Source organism: Hydra vulgaris, chromosome 15 (assembly GCF_038396675.1).
Source record: "Hydra vulgaris chromosome 15, alternate assembly HydraT2T_AEP".
NCBI classification, from domain to species: domain Eukaryota; kingdom Metazoa; phylum Cnidaria; class Hydrozoa; order Anthoathecata; family Hydridae; genus Hydra; species Hydra vulgaris.
The window spans coordinates 49,843,876-49,868,466 of NC_088934.1; the positions used below are offsets into that span (position 1 = coordinate 49,843,876).

A 24,591-nucleotide genomic window follows, 5' to 3' on the forward strand; every position below is an offset into this window, starting at 1 on the left:
ATGGAAATATATAGTTTATCTTCAAAAACTGCAAAAAGATGAAGGATTACGCTTTGGAAATAAATTAAGACTAGCCCATATTAATTGGAGGCAGCAAAAATTAAAAGTAAATCTTGCTGCTCAGGCAATTAGTTCAAGTGTAGCTTATGCAATAGAGTTCTGTTGCAAAGACCTTAAATTAATGCAGTTTCAAGGTGATGCAACAGTTAAATTTATTAGAATATTTGATAGATTGTTTGACATTTTGAACTCAAGAAATCCTTTTGCTAAAGGTTATAGTCGCACTAAAAATGAGTAATAAGCATATATGGGATAAATTTCTTGATGAAGCATATGATTATATTTAAACTTACAAGACTCATCTCATAGATTGTTGCATACTGACAAGTAAAAACTGGGTTCATTGGATTTTTATAGCTATAAAAGATATTAAGCAGGTTAAATATTTTGTAAAGTTATATTTATATATCCCAAACTTTTAAACTTGGTTCTAAAAAGCATGCTCCAATCTAATTCTAAGTAAAGGACAATGGTGGTCTTATGAAACCAAAAAATATTATTACTGTTTGTGAAGAAACAGAAAAAAAAATTACAAGAATGCTAGCAACAATTCCTGGAAAACTGCCACAGTCCAAAAATATCCCAGAAGTTATATCTATTTCAGTTTTAGAAAGTTTAGGATCTGTTATATTTAGAGACTTGCATGAACATATGTTTGATACTCATTAATGAAAGCACTTTTTAAATTAATCAAAATAATTTCTCAATGTTATTGCAAAGTCAGACTTAATGATCTGGGAAAAAAAGCCACTGAGAAATGTCACAGAAAAATAATAGAAAAATATTAAGTAAATTGGTATTATTTAATCATCAATAACTACAACTTTTACAAACACAAACTATCTTATATCTAGAAAATAGTAACATTATATATATATATATATATATATATATATATATATATATATATATATATATATATATATATATATATATATATATATATATATATATATATATATATCAATCAATCAATCAATCAAAATTTATTGACAGGCTCAAGGCCCAATACAATAAATATACAATGGGTAAAATAAAGTGGATTAGAATAAAACAAAATATTTAAATAAAGTAAGATAAGAAATTAAAGTGTTATATATACAACTCAGCTCTCCATTTAAACATCAGTGGAGACTGCAGGAACCTGTCTGAGTTAACAAACATATATATATATATATAATAATTTATATATATTATTAACAACAATAAATAGAGTGCTGTTCAAACTATATAGATTTTAGAAAAAGTTGAAAAGATTATTTACTTACTTTTAGGAGTATTATATTTTCAACTTGTACTTATAATCATAGTTTTTGAATATCAACATAAGAATCTAGATAAATTATCTAAAGAATACGATCATTCGTTAGACATTTTACAACAGATTTTTACTATTTTGTTGATATTGCCTTTTTTCCTTCTAATTAGTAGGTACTTTCAATCATTTTCTTTTCTTCTTCTTTCTTTTGGTTTCTTTTCTTAGAATTTCAAGCGCATCATAACAAATCGTGGGTCCTCACAATATGGCCGCCAAAATATTTTTTCGGCTTCAATTTCGATATCAGAGATGCGCTATCCAGTTATAATATAGATCAGTGGTTCAATCCTGCTATAATCCCGAAAATCCCGGGATTTTGTGTTTAGAATCCCGGGATTTTCGGACCCAAAACGTCCGGGATACGGGATTGCAATCCCTAATCAGAAGATTCTCAGTGAAGTCATCCAGAGAAAATGTGCATGAAGTGTTACACTTCTCTTAGAAACATCGAAAATAGAGGCTGTAAAGTTTTCAAAGCTCTAAAAATTTGGTAAAATGTCTAACAGTCGAATGCAAATGTGTTTTTGGTATTCCTGGTCGAAAACCTCTATCTAATGTTAGGCGACCAGGAAAAGTTAAAAAATGGACAAAAATTCATATAAAATCATTTCTTGATTCATTGCCTATACAAGAAGATAAAGAAATTTTAACAGGACTAAACTAAATCCACATATACTTTTACACATTTATCAGATTTGTGGGGAAGTTATGAATCAGCCTGTCATGCTAAAGAACTGTCAACACACATTCTGTAACTTGTGCATTTTATCAAATATTAAAGATAAATTAGAAAATGATTCAAATTGTCCATTATGTAAAACTAACATCACAATTGACAGCCTATCATATTCTGTCCATATATCTGAAATTATATAACATTTAACTATTATATGCAAGATTTGTGACAAAAAGTATTTTTAAAAGACATAAATTTTGAAAATCACGACTGCAGAAAAATATCAAATAACACCATAAATGAAAACGACCAATAAAAGAAATAAATGAATAAATGAATAAACCAATAAATGAAATAACCAATAAATGAATAAACCAATAAATGAATAAACCAATAAATGAATAAACCAATAAATGAAAACGACCAATAAAGTATAAACAGTTTTTACCAAATCACTGACACAAGTGAAATCTCACGAGAAGTCAATAATGCTGTTTTACATATTATTAAAATAAGTTGAATTAGTCTAAAACATCTGCAATAGAGTTTTCATCAGGTGGGCCTAGGGTAAGAAATATGTTTTAACTTTATAGCAAGTTAAATAGTGTTTTCTTTTCTATTACACTAGATATAATTGTAATTATTAAAATAGTAGTAGTATTTAAACTTTATTATATCATTTTAATGTAATTTATATTTTAAGCAAGAATAAATCAGTTTGATTTAATATAAAATATAATTTATAAATATAATAATAAAATATAACTTATAAAAAATAAAAAATATTATTTTATTTTCTATTTAAAGTAATGTTTTGTTTAATTTACAGTCACTTTGTTTCGTTTCTGCTCCCAAAGCTTATAAAGATAGCGCAAACTGTAGTAATAGCTCTCTAAGAAAAAGAATTATTATTGGAACAATTCAACCATACAGCTGGTAGTTCTCAGGACTCTAAAATATGTCAAACAGCTGTAATGTTAAAGTCATATGATAATGATGAAGCAAATAAAATTTTACTCCAATTTAATAAAATTTGAACAAAGTAAACAAAACAAACATGTGTTGCAAAAATTGATCCTAAAAAAGATATACCTGAAGGACACCATTGAATATGAATAACCGAAACCGAAGTAATTTTTTTAAAGCACAAAAAGTAAACTAATGCATATAAAATTGCGTTAATAATATTTAAAAAAATGAATTTGCGTTTTAAAATACCATATGTAAATATAGTTTCATTTTTACCCATTTATAAGTTTTTTTGTTGAGTTGTTATATGAAAAGCCATATATATATATATATATATATATATATATATATATATATATATATATATATATATATATATATATATATATATATATATATATATATATATATATATGTGCACACAGGTACATTCATTGTATGTTCAAAAGATCTATATATATATATATATATATATATATATATATATATATATATATATATATATATATATATATATCGGTAGGAGTAAATGAGTGAAGAAGCTATAAATAGCTTGTCTAAACCCGTCTTTGCAGGCTGCACAGGCATTAGATAGTCTTGTACAGGCTTTTTTTAAAAATTAAAATTATTATGTTTTGATGGAAATTTTTTTTTATTCTGAAACTTTATTTTGTTGATTTTTTATGCCAGGTATATAAAAACAAATGTTTTTTTAGCAATAAAAAGACAGAAAAACAACTTGCAAAAAAAAAAAAAAAACCTTACATTTTTTTTGAAATAATTTTTTATATTTAATTTTTATTTAAAAAGTTAGTAATTAATTAAATAATAAATAAAAAACAATATTCAAATGTTAAAATATAACCAATCGTTTCAATAAAATAACAATAAAACAACTGTTATGCATATATAGTTATTTAATAAAAATGATTGATCTTAGCTATATTATTATAAAAGTTCATTCATTCATATAAAAGTTCATTATCTTTTTCTTTGTGAATAAAAATGTTATTGTATAAAAAAATTTCTACAACCGCTTTATTAACAAGTAGGAGAGTGAAAAATTATTTAAAAAGACTTTGATAATTAAACTCAGTCGGTTTTTTCACAAATTTAGTCGGCTAGTTGGGTATTTGACACAATTCAGTCGGGTAAATTTTAATTTTAAGGATCTTTTTTTTCTTTATTTGAAGCCAGTTGGATTTTTTTAAGGATTTCACCTCCACCCCCTTATTTTATTTGTAGAATCTCTGATTAAACTTCAAATAGTTGGATACTTGTTGAGATTTTTTTCGAAGTTAAACCTGTTTGCCCTACTTGGTGAGTTTTTGTTATTCTGCTTTTGTTTTAGTTTTGTTTCTTGATTTTTATTCAGACTTTATTCTTTCATTCTCCAATTATTTCAGTTGTATAATCAGATTTTGGTTAAGTTTATTCCAGATATAGTCAAGCCAATAATTTGCAAGCAACAAATAAAATGGTAAAAATACAACCATCACATTTCCTTATTCAAGCATCTTGATGTTTGCTTAAAAAATTTTGCAATGAACATAGCAATTTTGCAACATCTATTTGAGTATTAATATTTTGTCTTATTAAAATAATGGAATAAAATATAACATTGCGCTACTTTAGTTGATTCATTTTTCGATGTAAATTAAATAAAATTTTAAAAATTTAACAGTGATATCTCTAAGCTATAAAGATATGGTGACAATTATTTTGAAATCTTTTTTTAAATAAACCTTGAACCAAAAAGTTCTATTCTTTTACAATTGCTTTTCAACTATTTAGACTAAAATTTTAATTCTTACTATCATTTCCATTCAATTTACTATTATACTCTTTTATGAACTTGTAATTGATTTTATATGTAAAGCAATATTTAAATATATTTAAAGTATGACAAACTAGTTTATCAATCAATTAAGCAAAATGTGTGATTATACAAAAAAGAAATTGTCTTCATTACCTAACAGTTCTTATTGTTTAAGTTTACAAATTTCCAAAGAATACTGAAAACCCGGACTATTATGTTAAATTCTTTTGCATCACATGCATAATTTGCCTGCTTTTTAACATACCATTTATTTATTCATCTTTTAACATAACACAGAACAATACAGAGCAGTTAAAGCTGTTTGAAATAGCCTGTTCGATTTTTATTTTTCATTTTTACATTAGAATATTCAAAAAAAAATTTTCATAATTTTTTTAGCACATCCTGAATGAAATAGTTTCCTTTTTTAACTAGTAAAACAAACAGTTTTACAAAATTACAGCATTAGAGAAATTTTTAAAAGAATAACAAAAAAAAACATAAAAATATTTAACTTTATTTTAACCAAAAATTGATATTCTGCATGGGCTTTATTTTGCCAGTTGAACTGATTTGCACGGGTGTGAAGGCGACCCAACATTCCTGCTGAAGCCTCTCTCTCTCTCTCTCTCTCTCTCTCTCTCTCTCTCTCTCTCTCTCTCTCTCTCTCTCTCTGTCTGTGTCTCTCTCTCTCTCTCTCTCTCTCTCTCTCTCTCTCTCTCTATCTCTCTCTCTCTCTCTCTCTCTCTCTCTCTATATATATATATATATATATATATATATATATATATATATATATATACATATATATATAAATTATGTTAGTGTATTTTACAAATAGAGTGGTCAATGTTCTTAAAGAACAGAGCAATAATAAATTAGTAAAAAACACTTATCTAACTTTTTTCTTTAACTTTAAGTTTCACCATTGCTTCCTGATGATCCAGCAATGGTGAAACTTAAAGTTGAAAAAAAAAGTTAGATTGTATATCCCAAACGTAAATCATGACAAGCTAGCAATTGGTTAATAATATAACCTGATCATAACTTTTCTAATCTAACACTGTGCAATAGCGTATTACAAGATAACACATTAACTTTTTATAATGATAGAATCTATTAGTGTTGAGGAAGTGCTGCATATTGGGAATATTTATTTTTTACTTGTATACGAATAACATATTTCATTTGAAATTTTTTTCTTTTTTAATTCATTTATAATTTTTAAATATTTACAAGTTTTGTGTTTTAAAATATACATATAAAGATGGCAAGGACGAGAAGAAGACAGGTTTGTCATATCACCAAGTTCCTTGTTTTTTCAATAAATTTATATAAACACTTTGAAACTAAAATTTAAAATGAGACAAAAAAACAAAATGTTTCAAAGGAATTTAAGGTTGCTAATTTTAAATATAGTTAGCAAATATAATTTGTAATACTCCAAATATTTTTAGCTTTTTTTTCTTCTGGAAATACATTTATTTTATTATGCTTTTACAAACATATTCACACACAAAACAAAAACAAAAAGAAAAACAACAAAAAAAGGTGCAGTAAAGAGGTGTTGTCAACAACAATATTGATATTTCGAAAGAAAGAAAATAGTGAATAACTGTATGTTTCTAGGACAACATTTAAACATTTGCCAATAATAAGGGTTCTTCAATCAACAAGAAAGTAAGTTGAAAAATTGTTCGAAAACCTTTTTTCTGTTATCTATTTCTTAATCATAGGCAATGAAGAATTGTTTTTATGCCTTAACTTTATTAGCTTACCAGTTGACTTTAAAAAAACAATATAGCAACATCGTTTTAAAGAAGGGCTTGCTAGACGTAACTGGTTTAAAACATTTATGAAAAAAAACTAACAAATATTATTAACTGTTGAATTAAAAAAAAATTACGAACCTTAAGTAGATGATGGATCTACTTAAGGTTCATAATTATCATTAATAACTCAAGGTCAGACCTTTGATATTTCATCTTTGTCCCAAAAAGTACGAGGTCTTAATTAACTTAAGCCAAAAAGGTTGGTTTTTATCACAAATTTTACCTCCTTTCAGCGCAAAACAAAAAAGAGAAGAAAAAAAAGCAATCATAAAAAAAAATGAAATTAAAAAAATACTGGAAAAAAGAATATAATAGTGAATCTTCTAAACCTACTGTTGTTGATGACAACAAAATTGTTAATGTCTGAGACTCTTTTGAAGTTTCTTATAAAAACGATGCAAGTACATTAGTACAACTGAAAAAGATACATGTTTCTTTTGCAATGAGTAATAGAGTGAGAACAAAAGTACAGTTCTTGATTTGTGAGATTTAGGTGCTTGTGCCTAATGCAATACTTAGTCATATATCTGTGAATATTGCAAATTATTTATACAGCTTCGATTTTTTAAAGGTGAAAGTAATTTTGAATATCCTATTACAAATTACTTGCACTTTATGTATAATACCAACTTTTAGTACATGTTTAACAATTTTAAATTTTACTTGCGTTTTTGATACATAATATATTATTTTTATCATGAAGAATAATATATTTATAATAACTTATGGCTATTTACTTTTAAATTTCCAGTTTATTATTTTATTTCTATTTGCTAAAAAGAAACAGGTATTTCAAATATGCCTCACTTCTATAAATAAGAAATTAAGTTAAGTTCTACTTACTCATAGCTATTGTTGGACAGCATTGTTGTTAAATCGCACTCTAATAAAGACAATTTTGATAAATAAAAAATGTATTTTGATTGTGAAAATTTTTACTTTTAATATTTATTTGCTCATAATTAAAAAACTTACTTTAATTAACTTTAATCGAACAATTTTTTTAGTTTTGATAAATTTAATAAGAGTTGTTTTATTGTCATTACACCAAAATAAAACAACATATATTTGACTTCTTTGAATTTATAGCATATTTAGTAGCTGCTAGGTTGCAATTTGCAATTGGCCTAGCAATTTGGGTTACGATCAAATTAAATTTATTAGACTCAATTAGTTGTTAGTAAATATGTATTAAACTTGAAAATTAAATTAAATGTTAAATATTGATTATTTGTACGTCAAGTAAACAAATATGTTATGACATTTTGAACGATATGGCTGTTGTAACATGTAAGATATAAGAAAATAAGATATAAGACACCTATTTTCTAAGCAGGACTTTAGAATTTTAAAGATATTTTTGCTTGCTTTTTTTAATAATGACTTTCTATGATGTATTTTTCCGAAATCCAGACTTATATGATGAACTTGAGATATGGTTTGAGTAAATGCTGTACAGATTTTTCAGAGTTTAGTTACTTTAGAAATGCAAAAATGGTTTGGTTTAAATTCACCTTGCAATATATATATATTTTTTTTCGCGTAAAAATGTACAATGTAAAATATTAGTAAAAAAACTGACTAAATGTCTTGAAATATGAAAATGAGAATATCTAATGAGAGGTAATGAGATCTAATGATATCAATTAAAAAATTTTAGTTCTTTTTATTTTTTGTTATTAAATTGCAATTGTATTCATTTTCGTTTGCAACATTAGGTTTATTTAATATATTGAATCCTCTAGATGCCGGCAACGGGTTAAAATGGTATAAGTATATTTTCCATCTTTTTCTTTTTCTTTTTTTCATTCTGATTCGCTCCAAACAAGGCTGCAAGCAGTCACTATTAAGTTGGGAGTTACTAGAAAAAAAGAATAGAGTTATAGAGCAAGGAAATGGTTGACAGAAGACTTAAAAAGTTGAAGGTTGTATAAGTCAGGAAATCATTAAGATTGGAGAGAGTTCCAAAGGGTTGAAGTGCGGGGAAAAAAGCAAGATAAATAAAAATTTTTGGAGCATGCAGAGACAGGTACAGTAAAAGAATGAGACCAATCAATGACAAGGGAGAATGAGTTTTTGTTGATGGAACTAGAGATGAAAGCTTCTTTGAGCAGAGGTTATGATAGTACTAATAGAAAAGAGAAAGTGATGAAACTTTACAACAATGGGAAAGAGGCTCAAGCTTAGCAGATAGACCTGGTCCAACTAGGTTTACAATGTATTTTTGGACCTTGTCTAGAAGAGAAAGAGCATCATTAGAAGAACCAGCCCAAATATGACAACAATATTACATACAAGGACGTATAAGAGATATGTAAAGGTAGAGAATAGAATCAGGAGAGAGAGAAAATGGAGAGCATGATAAAGAGAAGCAACCTTAGCAGATGCTAATTTAACAATTGATTGTATATATGGTTTCCATGAAAGGTCAGTAGTAAATGATAATCCAAGAAGACATAAAGAAGAGGACTCAGTGAGAGGGTTGCCATTTATCAAAATAGAAATGTTGACAGTACTGCGATAGTTGTTTACAGTAAATAACTGAGTTTTGTTGGAATTTAAAATTACAAGCCACTGTGAGCCCCAATCAGTTACAGAAGTGAGATCAGGTTCAAGATAGGCTGTCTGTTCTAATATAGATAAGAAACAAAACAGGACCTAGCATAGAACCTTGAGGTACCCCAGTAGTTACTGGAAATAAAGAAGAGTTTTGGCCTTTGAGGATGACTTTAATAAAGCGGTTAGAAAGAAACAATTTGATAATTTCAAAAACTTTCCTAGATACCCATATAAAATAAGCTTATGAAGAAGACCAACATGCCAAACTTTGTCAAAAGAGTTAGATTAGCCAAGACCAAAAGCCCTAGCCTCTCTGCTTCCATCTAATGCACGATAAAATCTTTCAATCCCGGCAGTTAGCAAGTCAGCCATAGAGCGAGAGGATCGAAAACCATATTGATTGTCTGACAGCAATTTGGGATGTGAGAAATTTGTTTATCAAAGACTAAAAGACCTTACTAATAACAGAAAGAAGACTGATTGGACAATAACACTGCCCAACAGTGATTTTGTATCGGAACCAAAATTAGTTATTTCTTATGCATTTCCATCTGCTGAATTCGAAAATGACATTAAAAATGACATATTAGCTCTAGTCTAAGAAATAAAAGCAAAAATTTTCTCTCAAGGCAAGGGTTGAATTAAGTGATCGCGAAATGAAAAATCCGGAAAAATATCTGGTCTTCAAAATTTAAGTTTATGCAAAACCGTGTACTTTGTTTTTATAGGCGAATCAATTTAAATTTGTTAGCGAAAAAGTTATAAAGTATAAAATAACAAACTTACGACTACAAAAGTAATAACACTCTAGTAACTTCATTATAAAAGTAATAACACTATATAAGTGTAATACTTTTACAACGCACTTATAACTTTTATAATTCATTCTTAGTTCAAACAACATAAGTAATCCCAAATTTTAATTGAAGTAGAAAAGCATCTAGAAAAATAGGGTGGATATTTAAATAATATTTATAACGTATCAAAGAACTTGAACAACTTTATAAAAACATACTTTATAAAAAGTTTAGCATTACGAAAAAAGCTTCTAATGGTCCGTAAAAGCGCGCGGTTATTTTTAAAATCAACCAAAAAAAACTTTTTATTGGTTGATTTTTAAATTAGCGCGCGTTTTTTTCGGACTGTTTGTAACGTTTCATAATGCTAAACCCTTTTATAAAGTATGTTTTTATAAAGTTGTTTAAGTGTATTGTAGATGTTCATGAAGTTTTTAATAATATTTGATTATCCACTTCATTTTTTCAGATGTTTTTTTACTTTGATTAAAGTTTGGAATTACTAATGTTATTTAAACAATGAATGAACTTTAAAAGTTATAAGTGCTTTATAAAAATAATAATACTATTATAGTTTTATTACTTATATAATGCAGTTAGTGACTGGAGTGTTATTGCATTAGTTATCGTAAGTCTATTGTTTTGTTTTGTTTTGTTTTTTATAACTTTTTCGCTAACAATAATTTGGTCCTTAAAAACAAAGTAAACGGCTTGCATAAACTAAAATTTTAAAGACCAGATATTTTCCCAGATTTTGTAAATCGCGATCGCTTATTCAACCATTACAAAGGTAGAAATTTTCATTTTTTTTTTTTTTAAATTTTTGTTTTTGACTATCCAAAATGTTTTGTTCATGTTTAAAACTTGTGATACTAGTTATGTGTGTTTGCTAAAGTTTCTGGTCTAATCTATTCTTAGTTTTTATTTTTTTATTTACAAGTGTAAAATTTTACAAATCAACATGCCAAGGAAACGTGTAAATTTAGTGGACAATTTTTGTTACATTTGTGGTGAAATAACATTTTCTTCACAGAAAAGAACTATGACACCTCTTGTGCAGACTGCTTACCAGCATTATTTCAATATGAAGGTAGGGGACCAGGATAAGTCATGGGCTCCACATATATGCTGTAGCTTTTGTTCGGTTACACTACGAGAATGGTTGAAAAATAAAAAAAGATCTTTGGCTTTTGCTGTTCCTATGGTATGGAGAGAGCCTAAAAACCATACAGATGACTGCTATTTCTGCTTGACCCCCCCCCCCCCCATTAAAGAAGTTTTTTCAATGAAAAAAAGTAGGAACAGTTAAATATCCGAATCTTCCATCTGCCATTCGACCTATTCCACATTCAGATAATTTACCAGTTCCTACTCCACCACATAGTTGTAAGTTAGAAGCAGAAAATGAAGTAGAAGTAGAAGAAAACAAGCCTTCCACATCAAATGATCCTGATTTTGTGTTAAAAGATGTTGTGCCACACAGATTGAGTCAAGCAGAATTAAGTGATCTTGTTTGAGATCTGGACTTGTCACAGGAAAAGGCAGAACTTCTAGGGTCAAGACTAAAGCAGTGGAATATTCTCCAACTTGATATCAAGGTTTCACATTACAGAAAGCGGCAGCAGAATCTGCTTTCTTTTTTTGAGAAAAGAAATAATCTTGTTGTTTGCATTGATGTTTTTGGATTAATGTATTGTCTTAATTTGAACTATGATCCAATTGAATGGAGATTATTCATAGACTCATCTAAGCTAAGCTTGAAAGCTGTATTACTGCACAATGGAAACCGTCTTCCTTCTGTTTCTATTGGCCATGCAGTTCACATGAAAGAGGCTTATATAAACATGAAAGTTCTCCTCAATGCAATTAATTACAATAAACACAAATGGAAAATTTGTGGTGATCTAAAAGTCATTGCTATACTTTTAGAAATGCAATTAGGGTATACTAAATACTGCTGCTTTTTGTGTATGTGGGACAGTAGAGACAAAAGTTCACATTATATAAAAAAAGACTTCTTGGTCCGCAAGAAATCTCAACACAGAAGAAAAAAATGTTATTGCTGAACCACTTGTGGATCCAAAAGATATTCTTTTTCCACCATTACATATTAAGTTGGGTTTGATGAAAAATTTCGTCAAAGGTATGAACAAAGAAGGACAGGCTTTTAGGTATTTAAGAAATAAGTTTCCAAAAATAAATGATGCAAAAGTCAAAGAAGGTATTTTTGTTGGGCCACAAATACGTCATCTTATGAAGGATCCTGCATTTGACGAAGTTTTGACGGGGCCCGAAAAGGAAACTTGGGAAGCTCTTAAGGGAGTGATTAGTGGAATTTTAGGCAACAAACGAGATTATAACTACATTCAATTGGTAGCAGTACTTCTGCAAAAATATCATCAACTTGGATGTAACATGTCCCTCAAGATTCATTTCCTCCACTCACATCTAGACTTCTTCCCCCCCCAATTGTGGAGCTGTTAGTGATGAACATGGAGAAAGGTTTCACCCTATTAAATTGATGATCATGATTTCTTTGTTTAAAACTATTAGAATATATCTGTAATAAAAAAAAAACAAATGTACTTTAAATGTTATTAGAATATGTAAATTATGTCATATTGCTCTGTTGCAAATTAACTGAAATTAAAATTTATTGCTATTGTATATTCCAGAAACTAGAGCTAATAAAAAATTTTCGTTGTCATATTCTTTTTTCTCAGCCTGAAATTAGTATAATTTGAATAAAATTGCTTGAGATACAAAAAAAAAATATTTTTTTGTTGCCCAGTGTAATTGGAGAGGTCAGAATGTTCACAAAACTTTTTTAAAATTAGAACAACAGATGCCGTTTTCCAGCAGGCAGGTAAACAAGATTCAGCCAAGCACTTATTAAATAGTTTAGAGAAAATCGAAGAGAGTTCTGGAGAACAATTTTGTAAGACTGTGACAGGAATTTTGTCTGGACACAGAACATATAAGAGTTTAATCAAGATATGACTTTAGCAATGGAAGATGGAGTAATTTGAATGTTTAATGTTAGATTAACCTGTCTAATTGGAATGGAAGAGGTAATAAGATCAGTCCCATGAATGAGAGATGGAATGTTAGACCTTCCTTTGTTAACAATGCTGTTGAAGATTTTCCAAAAGTCTCTAGAGCATAACTTCTGAGATAAGATATGAGGTTTAGTGAATTGAGAATAATGAAGCTTAACATCTGACAGCACCTTTTTACATTATTTTTTTGCAATATTAAATAGCTGTTTGTTCTCAAGAGAGTTTTTCTTTTAAAGGTGAAAAATATGATTACGATTAGATATAGCAGCTGCACAAGAGGGTAAAAACTATGGAGTAGAATGAGGCTTAATTTGAAACCGATGAGAAGGAATAAAAGCATCCATTCCTGCCTGAATCCAGGAGGTTACATAGGAGACAAGCATTTTTCAGCTGAGAGGAAAAAGACATCAGCCCAAGGACCATCACAAAGAAAATCACGAAAAGAGTCCCAATCAGCTTTAGGGTAATAGAAAGTAGTGCAATGATAAGGTGAGTCCAAAAATGAAGTAAAAAGATATAAGATTTAAAGAGATCATTGCATGGTCAGAATGACCTAAGGGAAAAAAAGGAGAAACTGAACACAAGTTAAGATCAGAGACCAGGCATAAATCAAGGAGAGAAGGTAAATGATTAGGGCTGTCAGTAAAACGAGCCACAAAGTTAACTATCTGAGTAAGAGATCGAGAAATGCAGAAGTTATAGACTTTAATTCAGCAGGGTCAGTGGCGTTAGAGTCAAACCATTCAGTGTGATAAGCATTAAAGTCACCAATAACAACAATATTGACAAAGGGGTTAAAGAGAGAGAGAGAGCATGGTCAATTTGATCAGAAATTATATCTAAAAGAGCGCAGTCTTGGAAAGAAGGGGAACGATAAAGAACAAAAAGAAAGGTGACAGAGTGAAGAGGTGCTAAGAGGAAGCACAAAAAGGAATAGTCAAAGGATTCGTAGCTGGTTTCACAACAAATAAGTGAATACATGAGTATGCATACCCCTAAGCCATGCATGCAACTATTGGAGTCTTTGTGAATTAAAGGATAGTACTCATCAACATTGAGATCAGAAGAAGAAATAGCAGAATTTAGATTAATCTCTTAGAATTTATCCTTGGTCTTATTTTATTTTTATCTACATTAGGAATTTAGAGCAAATAATTCTGGTGAATTTTGCAAGAGGTAAGATTCAACTGATGGAAGATTGTTTCGCAGACCACGAATATTAGTAAAAGATATATTAAAAACAGTTTAGTGATGGGGATTGTTTTTTATGTTTAATATTTTGGCATATTTAAGTTTAAAGAGAACTTGACTCATTCATAAATAGAGCACGACCTCCCAAGCAATAAGCTATGCAATTTTCTTAGTCCTATTAATTAACCCTAAATCGTAACATAGGGCTTCTTATGTGGCTTCGACAATACACACCAAAAGCATTAACAGGGATACCATCCATGCGCAACATGACACTGTTAATACTCTGATATTTTGCAGCTGTTAATGGAATCAGCCTCTCCGAGAGCTACCACAGAATTCGGGAAACCTTACTACCAGTCGGCCTCAGAACCATTAAACTGAGTTTTAGAGCTGTACCCTCATTAGAAGATAACAGGAAGAGTTGCATAGCCACTATTAAGGAGGCACAAGCAAAAACTTATGAGAAAAGTCAATAAGATTCAGCATTATTTACCCTAGGCAAGAGGCAATGTAACACAGGTTTACATCAATACCAGCCTAATAGATAAAGAAAGGAATTTGGTGCTGGTCAACAAAATTATTCTGCTTATAAAATCTTTGCCTAGGAGGCCTCCTGCAAGACAGTAGCTAGATGCAGTTAACATCTGCCCAAGATGAGTATTTTTATCGTTTGACGCTCAAATCAACTTTTTTTTTTTTTAAAAAAAACATATTTAATTTTGAAAAGCTGCAAGCAAACACTATTAGAAATGAAAGTTACTCGAAATATGACTCAATAAAAACTCAAAGTTTATGAAGTAAGATGAAGATTAAGATTATGAATCAAGAAAACAAGATAAATATTGCAAATTTTAAAAAACTGATGTTTGAAGAGAAAAACTAGACAAATAAGAAATTTGGAGCACTTAGGAATAGTCACAATAAAAGGACGAGACTTAATTGAATGACGAATAAAACGAGAATGAATTTTAGTAGATGGCACAAGAGACACTAGCTCTTTAGAGCAGCACCCATTATAGTATTTATAGAAAAGAGAAAGAGAAGCAACATTACTACTATGTGACAATGTTTGAAAGTTGGCTGTATGAGCAGGTCTAAAGATGTTTACAATGCGTTGTTGTGCCTTGTCTAAAAGAGAAAGGGCGTCATTCGAAGATCTCCTCCATTTATGGCAAACAGTATTCTATACAATGATGGATTTGAGGTTTAAAAAGATAAGGAATAGAATCCGGTGTAAAAAAGTGGCAAGCACAATAAAGAGGTGCAATCTTAGCAGATGTTAATTTTGCAATAGATTTGATATATGGTTTCCGTTAAAGATTGAAAGCAACACTTAATAATAGAAGACAAAGGGTAGATGAAATACCTGCTTCAAGCAACCAAAGAGTGTTGGCTTCTTATCACAACATTAATAAATGGTAGTATCATTAGTGAACAATGCCACCTTAGTTGCCAGAATTTCAGGGAGATTATTAGTAAATTATAAAGTGTATAGGGCTCAGTATAGAACCTTAGAGATATCCTGAAAATACAGGAAATGAAGGATATTGCTATCCAGCAAAGACAACTTTCATACTACGATTGATGAGGTAGGATTCAATAATCTTAAAGATGTTACCTGATACACTTTGTGTTCACCAGAAGTGAACTTATGGAGAAAACCAGTATGCCAGACTCTAAGACAAGGCTTAGAAATGTTGAGAGAAATACCCTTAACGTCTCCATATCTATCTAATGCAAAATAAAACAAACAGTTTATTACCGTTAACAAATCAGCAGCGGAACAATAAGATCGAAACCCATATTAATTATCGGAAAGTAAGTTATTAGATTCAAGGTGAAAGATTAAGTGTTTGCTAATTGAAGACTCAAAAACCTTGCTTGTGATAGAAAGAAGACTAATGGAATAATTGTTAGATGATTAAGATCGCTCTCAAGAATTTTTGAAAGTCATGATAACAGATCCTGCTTTCTAGCAGGCTGGAAAACAAGACTCTGATAAGCATTTGTTAAGCAGCTTTGGAAGTATAGACGAATCCTCGGGAGAACCCTTGTGCAAGACTGTAACAGGTGAAATTCTGATTGTGATAAAATAATTATATTCAATAAAATTTTTAACAACAAAAACTTCAAGATCTTTATTAACATTTTAAGTTAATATTGTTAAGTTATTATATTACAATTAACTATTTTAAATATTATAAGTAATATGAATTTTAAACTTATTAAATGACAGTAGCTTGTTATTTAATAATGATAACTGAACAGTATCAAACAGGCAGATGCCCGGGTGCCCATTAAGGGCTTTACTCATTACTCCGATAATTTTTAAAATAATATATTGCCTTAATATAATATAATAATAATAAAATAATATATTGCCTCAAATAGTATATTGCATTAATATTATTTTGCAAATAAAATTAACTTATTTAAAAATTAAAATATTAAACGAAAAGTGTTTAAAAACAAAATATTTTGAATTTGAAATCCAATCCATATTAAATCCAATTGAAATCCTGTAATAAAATTTTTTCGATCATTCACATAAACGTAAAAAGTACAAATAATGAAAAATAAAAACAACTTCTTTTTAGAATGTTGTTATTTACTCAGCATGATCTGTATTACAGAAACATGAAGTAACTTTCACAAACAAATTTAAGTTTTTAAAATTTTAACTGTTACATGATTTTTTTTGAAAAAGAAAAGATTTGAGAGAGGAGGAGGAGTATTAATATATATTAATACAGGCCTCAGCAGGAGTAAATGAGTGCGAGAGGGGCGAAAAGCTCTCCTAAAACAAACATGGCGAGCCATGCGAACTGCTCTTCTAAACAACTTCTTTGGAGAGTTTATGGTTTTTGCGCAAGAATTCTGTTTATTCATTAAAATAACTGCTATTAAATAAAAAATTTTGACTTTATGCTTGTTACAAGCCCAGGACGCAGCAAATCTTTTATTTTGAAATGAATGTTGACGTTTTTTTCTTTATTTAATGATAAACGTCTAATTTAAGAGATATATGTCATATAAGGATGTTTTATTCTCAAATAATTTTTATTTTAGTTAAGTTATTAGATATATCAAGGAGGCTTATTGAATTTAATTAATTTTTATTTCTTCAAAACAAATTTTTACACATTTGCAAAGTGTGCGCAAATTAATGATAATTAACATGCAATGACCTAACTTATAATTCTAATTTCTAAATTGTAAATTGTTATCCATTGATGCTAATTAATGAATTTTTCTCAATTTAGTTTGCTAAATTTATTTACAAATAAAAAAAACATATAAACTTGAAGAAATTAAAATAAAAGGAAATAAAAATAAAATAAAAGTTGTTTTGACATTATTTTTTTAAACTTTTAAAAATAATATCATATTAAGCATTTAATAATAAGTTAATAAAAATATCATACTATTAGCGTTGTTAAGCACACAATTAAAAAAATAAAAACTATAATAAACATATTAATTCTATTTATTTTATTAGATTAAATATTTCATCAAAACTTGAAAATTTTCTTCAAACATTTTAAAAGGGTTTTTATTATGCAAATAAACATTACTTCACTTTTCTTTTTTCTTTTTAAATTATTCACCTCCTCAAGGCTGAGAGGACTACTACAGTCGAGGAGGCTACTTTTTGTGGTTTCAACCCTCTCTCAACTCTATAACTCTGAAACATGAACCTGTGACTGTTTGGTGTGTAATATCCCGAGTTGGAATAATGGGTCCCTGGTTCTTCAAAGAAAGTGAGAGGACAGTTTCGGTGACATCTGAGCGTTACGTGACGATGTTACAGGATTTCTTCCTGCCAAAACTGAATGAGATGGGCTGGGACGATGTTTGGTTCCAGCTTGGTGCAACTGCACATGCATTAAGAGCATCCATGGTTTTCTTGAACAAAGCCTTTCCTGGGCACGTGATCTCTTTGAGGGGCAACCTTCAGTGACCAGCCAGGTCCCCTAATCTTGCGCCTTGAGATTATTTCTTGTGGGGACATCTGAATTCCATCAAGTACCATGACAGACCCAACAACCTGAATCATCTCAAAAATAACATTCGCAAAGCCGTCGCCAACATTCCTATTGAGATGCTGGAAAGAGTCAACACCATTTTCCGGACACGACTGACACAATGTATTGACAATAACGGGTGTCATTTGCGTGATATCATCTTTAAAACTGGCAAATTGTAAAATTTACTTGTTCTTGATTATGCTATTACAAAATTCATTTGTATATATTGAATACTTTTGATATAATATATGTTTCAAATAAGCAAGTTTCTCTGCCCCACCCTGTACTTGATCAAAACTTGCATTTAAAAATGGTATCTTTTTAGAAAAATTTAAATTTTGCAAGGAAAGCAATTGAAATGTTTTTTAAAACATTTATTTAAATAAAACACCAAATAGTGTTATTTAGGGACTATTTTAGGACATTTATATTCATATGCCGAGGGAGACTCTGACTAACTCTGACCCCCACCCCTATCTCCCTGGATAAATTTTTTTTTTACATAAAATGAATTAATAATAAAAAACTATTAAAATAAAAATTAATAACATAAATTTTTTTTAGTTTAAGTTTGAGAAAAAATTTATTTTCATTATTTCAAATTGGTGAATGCTTACATCCTATTATATCAAAAACAGGCATAACTTTTGTTTTGTTCTTTTTAAAGGTTATGCTTTACTTGTTTGTATTTTCTTAAAGAATGTGAATTTTATTGTTTTTATATTTTTTTGGCAGGTAATAGTATAAATAATAAACATATTCAATATGGAGAAATGTGATTTTGGAAAAAGACTTAACATTCATTGCCACAAAACTGGATTTTCTTCCTTGTGAAAAACAAGAAGAAATAATATGGCGAGCAAATTTAAGGGAAAAATATTGTTCAATAAGAATTATGTTGCTATCATGAGCAGTTCTATGGGAAATATTTTGAGAGAAAAATTACAAAGTGTTGGAATCCTTTTGGAACACACAAGGAAAGTAAAAAAAAATTACTGTAAAAGGTAATCTAATATATTAATTACAACATAATTGATATGAAAATTAAAAGAAATAGAATTTATTATTTATAGCAATTTTTTTATTTTGAGTTATTTAAAAAACTTAAAACTAAATTTGTTTCTTAGGTAATATAAAGATTTCCCTAGACTTAGCAAAATTTTTGCAAGAAAATAATGTTAATGTAACCCCAGGTTGGAAATTCTGCAGTCAATGTTACAATAAAGCAGTAGAAACTAATGAAGATTTAAATTCAAAAGTAGAATGGGAAACAAAAAGTGAGAAAAAATTAAGTTAGATACTACTATAGAATTGCTTGGAATTTCACCAGTCAAACTAAAAAGTCTTTCAAAACACAGCAAATTACCTGCAGCAAAACAAAAGTTTGAGAACACTATTAACAGAGTTGCAAAAATTGTCTCGTTAGCATATAATATTAAAGAAACTTCTTTAACAACAGAAATAAAAAGCCCAATTTCAAACAACAACATTAACAATGACCGTGATCTAGACATTTTAATGTATGAAATAAAAAAAAAAAATTTCAGTGATTGACTTTTATTGCCATAAAGTGGAGATGTTAACACTCGCACCAAACCATGGACATGTACAAAGATACCGAACTACTTTGAAGTGTCTGAGTATCTTGTTCGAATTGCAAGAAAAGTTAAAAATGAGCTTGGAATTCTATCATTGCCCGAAAAAAAAACTGAAAACCCACTTTCACCAGAAACAGTTAATTTAGTGACTAACTTTTATCAAAGTGATGAATTTTGAAGAATGATGCCAGAAAAAAAGATTTCGTAAGTGTTAAGAAAAACCAATATGATTAAAAAAGATTATTGCTACTCAATCTTAATGAATTACATGTTGTGTTTAAAAAAGACTACCCTAACATCAAAGTCAGCTTGTCAAAGTTTTGTACGCTTAAACCTAAATGGTGCATTACAACTAATGCATCAGGTACTCACAATGTATGTGTATGTATACATCACCAAAATACAAAATTTCTCATTGATGCCATTAGGTGGATAAAAGTTATAAAGATTTCATGGCATTGATTGTTTGTTCTCTTGAAAATGCAGAATGTATGTTGCATCGATATAATCAATGCCCTGGCATTGAAGCATTAAAAACTTTTCTAGTGCAAGAGTTTATGGACCATGAGCTCGAAGAAGATATAGCATTCAAGCAATGGCAGAGTACCAATCATACAACACTATTATTACAGTCTTTTCCACTAGATTAATTTAATGATTTATTATGTGACAGCATTGACAACCTTACCACTCATTCATATATTGCAAAAACACAAAGTAGATACTTGAAAAACTGTAATGAAAGTCTTAACCAAAACGAATGCTTAATTTTAGGAGATTTTGCTGAATATTATCAATATGTTGTTCAGGATAAGGTTCAAAGTTATCACTGGAGCAAAAGTCAATGTTCACTCTTTACAATTGTACTTTATTTTATAGTGGAAAAACTTCTTAAACATAAATCTTTTTGTTAGCTTTCAGAAGATGTTGATCATGACACAGGATTTATTTACAAGACTCAGGAAGATATAACTAAATATATCAAAGAAAATTTACGTGGTGTATCAAGTGTGAAATACTTTTCCAATGGTTGTGCAGCACAATTTGAAAATTTTTAAAAATTTATCAATCTTTGTCATAACAGTAAAGACTTTGATTTAAGTGCTGAATGGGTATTTTTTGCTACCAGTCATGGTAAATCCCCCTGTAATGGTATTGGTGGGACTGTTAAAAGAGTAGTATGTCAAGAAAGTCTAAAACAAATAACTACTGGGCAGATTTTAGATGTTAATTTAATGTACTCCTTTTGTAAAGCCAAGATAAATGGAATTTGTTTTAAATTATTTTCAAAAGATGAAATCGACCAAACAAGAGTTCAACTAGAAAAAAGATATTTAGGTAGAAGAACAGTTCCTGGCACAAGGATGTATCATCACTTTATTCCAATTGCTTCAAACACTAAAGTTATAAAAAAACAAGTATTGATAAATGCACTGAAACATTTGATATCATTCGAACAAGCAAACATAATAAAGAGATTTCATTAAACATAAAAAAAAAAAGGATTATATTGCATGTTTTTATGATGGATTTTGGTGGGTAGGGATTGCTGAAGATGTAAGTGAACTTGATATAAAAGTCAGATTCATGCATTCACATGGACCAGGTAAAAACTTCTTTTGGCCAATGAGAAATGACAAGTGTTGGGGTGCTCAATTCTGAAGTTATATGCCTAATTTCTACACCCACAACAATATAAGGTTGTACATACAACATATCTGATTTAGATTTGGAGAATATAAGCAGTTGGTTACAAAAAAAGGTTAACTACATTTAAAATCATTTTGTTTTAATTTTATTTACCTGTTTTGAATTTAGAGTTTGTCTTTTTTTTTTCTTTTTTTCAAATCCTTGGATGTAAGGCTGAAAAGGAGAGGAAGTTTAAATAATTCCCACTGTATTCTACCTCATAATGTCACTGACTATATTAGTTTTAAACTACTATATAATACCATAAAGATATTGATATATATAAAAATGTTTAAAAACATTTTAGTATCTTTGGTTTTAAAATTTAAGATTTTTAAAATTGTGAAAAGATCTCAGTTTTGAGTGCTTACTTTGAAATAAGAGGTAAGTATTTATCGATTTTAAATAATGAAAATAAATTTTAGAGTTTATAAAGTTTCTCAAACTTAAACTAAAAAAAAAATATATGTTTTTAAATTATATTTTAATAACTATTAATTCAATTCATATATAAAAAAAAAAAAAATTAGGGAAATTGGGAAGGTGGGGGGGGGGGGGAGGAGGGGGGAGGAGGGGGGAGGAGGGGGGGAGGAGGGGGGAGGAGGAGGAAGAGTTAGTCAGAGTCCATTTGGCCCTTCCTTGGCATATGAATATAAATGTCCCAAAATAGTCACTAAATAACACTATTTGGTGTTTTATTTAAATAAATGTCTTAAAAAACATTTCAATTGCTTTCCTTACAAAATTTAAATTTTTCTAAAAAGATAATATTTTTAAATTCAAATTTTGATCAAGTATTAGAGAGACAATTGATAAATCTAATTTTTTTTAGTAGACCTAAGATGAAATAATGATATACAATTAAACTTTTTACTCGGGATTTTGGGTCACATTCTTCATTTCACCTCCAAAAATCATTAATTTACAAGTCAATAATTTTGAACAAAATTGGATAAATGAGGCATTTCTTGAGACAATCAAGTCTTGAGGGTTCTATTTTTGGATTTCTCGAATAAAAATCTATTGGGGTACGAAATTTTAGGAAATTTCCTCAAGACATTATAAAGATACTAAATGTCAAAGTTGCTTTGTAGTCGCTTCAGATAATCACTAAAATGATGAGTCAGCATTATTTCAACTGACAATATCTCTGGAACCCATGTGTATTTTTAACTAAAATTTTCTCAGTTGTTATTTTTTTACTATGGACTGCAAGTGAGGTAAAAATGAACAAATTCTGCGACCTAAGGGTGTCGAAAATGTGTTTTTTTGGATGATTTCATATGGATTTGCCCTGAAAATTTTTTCAGTTGTCATTTTTTACTATGGACTGCAAGTGAGGTAAAAATGAACAAATTCTGAGACCTAATGTGTTTTTTTGGATGATTTCATAAGGACCCTGAAGTAATGAGTACATTTTTAAAAAATTTATGCAAACGCCAACGTTTGCATATGCAAAAATATAGAAACATGAGAAAATAAATTTATATTATCTTATTGCAAGAGAATGCAGGCATTCTAAGAAATATTAAAAATAATTATTAAAATGACTGCGTTTTTCATTTTAGTTACAATGAGAATTATACTTTAAAGAGAAAAAATTATACATTTGCAAGAGTCATAAATTGCTCCCATAAACCATTTTAGGGGAGTGTGGGTGAGAGCTAAAGCTCTTGCTTCCTGCCAAAGCCTGTTAATCTATCTATCTATCTATCTATCTATCTATCTATCTATCTATCTATATATATATATATATATATATATATATATATATATATATATATATATATATATATATATATATATATATATATATATATATATATATATATATATATATATATATATATATATATATATATATATATATATATATATATATATATATATATATATATATATATATATATATATATATATATAGATCAAACTCGACATGTTGAATTTACAAAAATGTTAATTGTAAGTTGCATTGAGCTTGAAATGTAACTACAACAATATCATAATACAGTTTAAAGTTACAGTGGTAGATCAGGACTATTCTGAACTTGGGCACTTTTATTGGAGGCTTTTTTTATGTGCCCCAGAGCACGAATAATGAAAAAAAAAAGATTATCTTGACAAACTCAGGGCCTCTAAAGTTGCGAGGCCCAATGTTATAGTCTCGATAAGCCCCCTCTAATCTGGCACTGGAAATTTATAATTGTAATAGTAGCACTTCAACAGTAGTATATAAGATATTGATTATATATAGTGTTATATATAAACATAATATTTTTTTAAATAACATTACAGTTGTAACAATACTAATAATATGAAATAATATTAACGTTAATATTATTTCAAATGTACAATCTTTCATTGTACAACAGTATAAGTTGTGAATATTATATTTACATTCGTTGTGGATATTTTTCCAAATATTGGTACTCTAAAAACATTTATGGAGTATGGAAGCCAGCAAATATGGAATTTTTAGAAGAGTTTACTGAAGCTGAAATTTATATGAAAAATGGCCTTGTTGATAGTTTTTATGCAACTGTGTATACAAAGGTGAATTTTTTTGTTTGTTATGCAACAGATAAACTGTTGCATAACAAACAAAAGCCAAGGCTAAGAGTTTTAAGGACAAGGCCAAGATTAAAAGTTTGAAGGCCAAGGCCTACGCAAACATTTTCAAGACCAAAGACATCAATTTTTTTCTTACGTTAACAAATTACTAACAGAACAGTAAGTATCAAGTACTGTGACAATAAAACCATATTTTGTAAAAATAGAAAAAGATTGTACGCAGAATTCAACAATATCAATAAGAAAATTTTTTTCAAGGCCACGACCAAAACAATTAAGGCCAAAATTTTCAAGGCCAAGGCCTCAATTTTTGGCCTAAAGGCCACGGCCAAGGACTAACAACTCTGCTGTGATGTGCAGGGAAAATATGATGGTTGCATGATGTTTTTGGAAACTGGTATTTCAAACACGCACTAATGAAA

At 28.9% G+C, this 24,591-nt stretch overlaps 1 protein-coding gene across 3 annotated transcripts in view; it reads right to left on the reverse strand.

The window, feature by feature from the left end:
- The window catches only part of LOC105847729 (uncharacterized), a 137,054-nt gene that overhangs the window by 57,286 nt on the left and 55,177 nt on the right, over positions 1-24,591 (reverse strand). For all 3 annotated transcript variants that reach the window (XM_065818895.1, XM_065818894.1, XM_065818896.1), the window contains exon 4: positions 7,518-7,557. In XM_065818895.1, the coding sequence (XP_065674967.1) occupies positions 7,518-7,557 (40 nt within the window). The remainder of the gene's footprint in view (positions 1-7,517; positions 7,558-24,591) is intronic.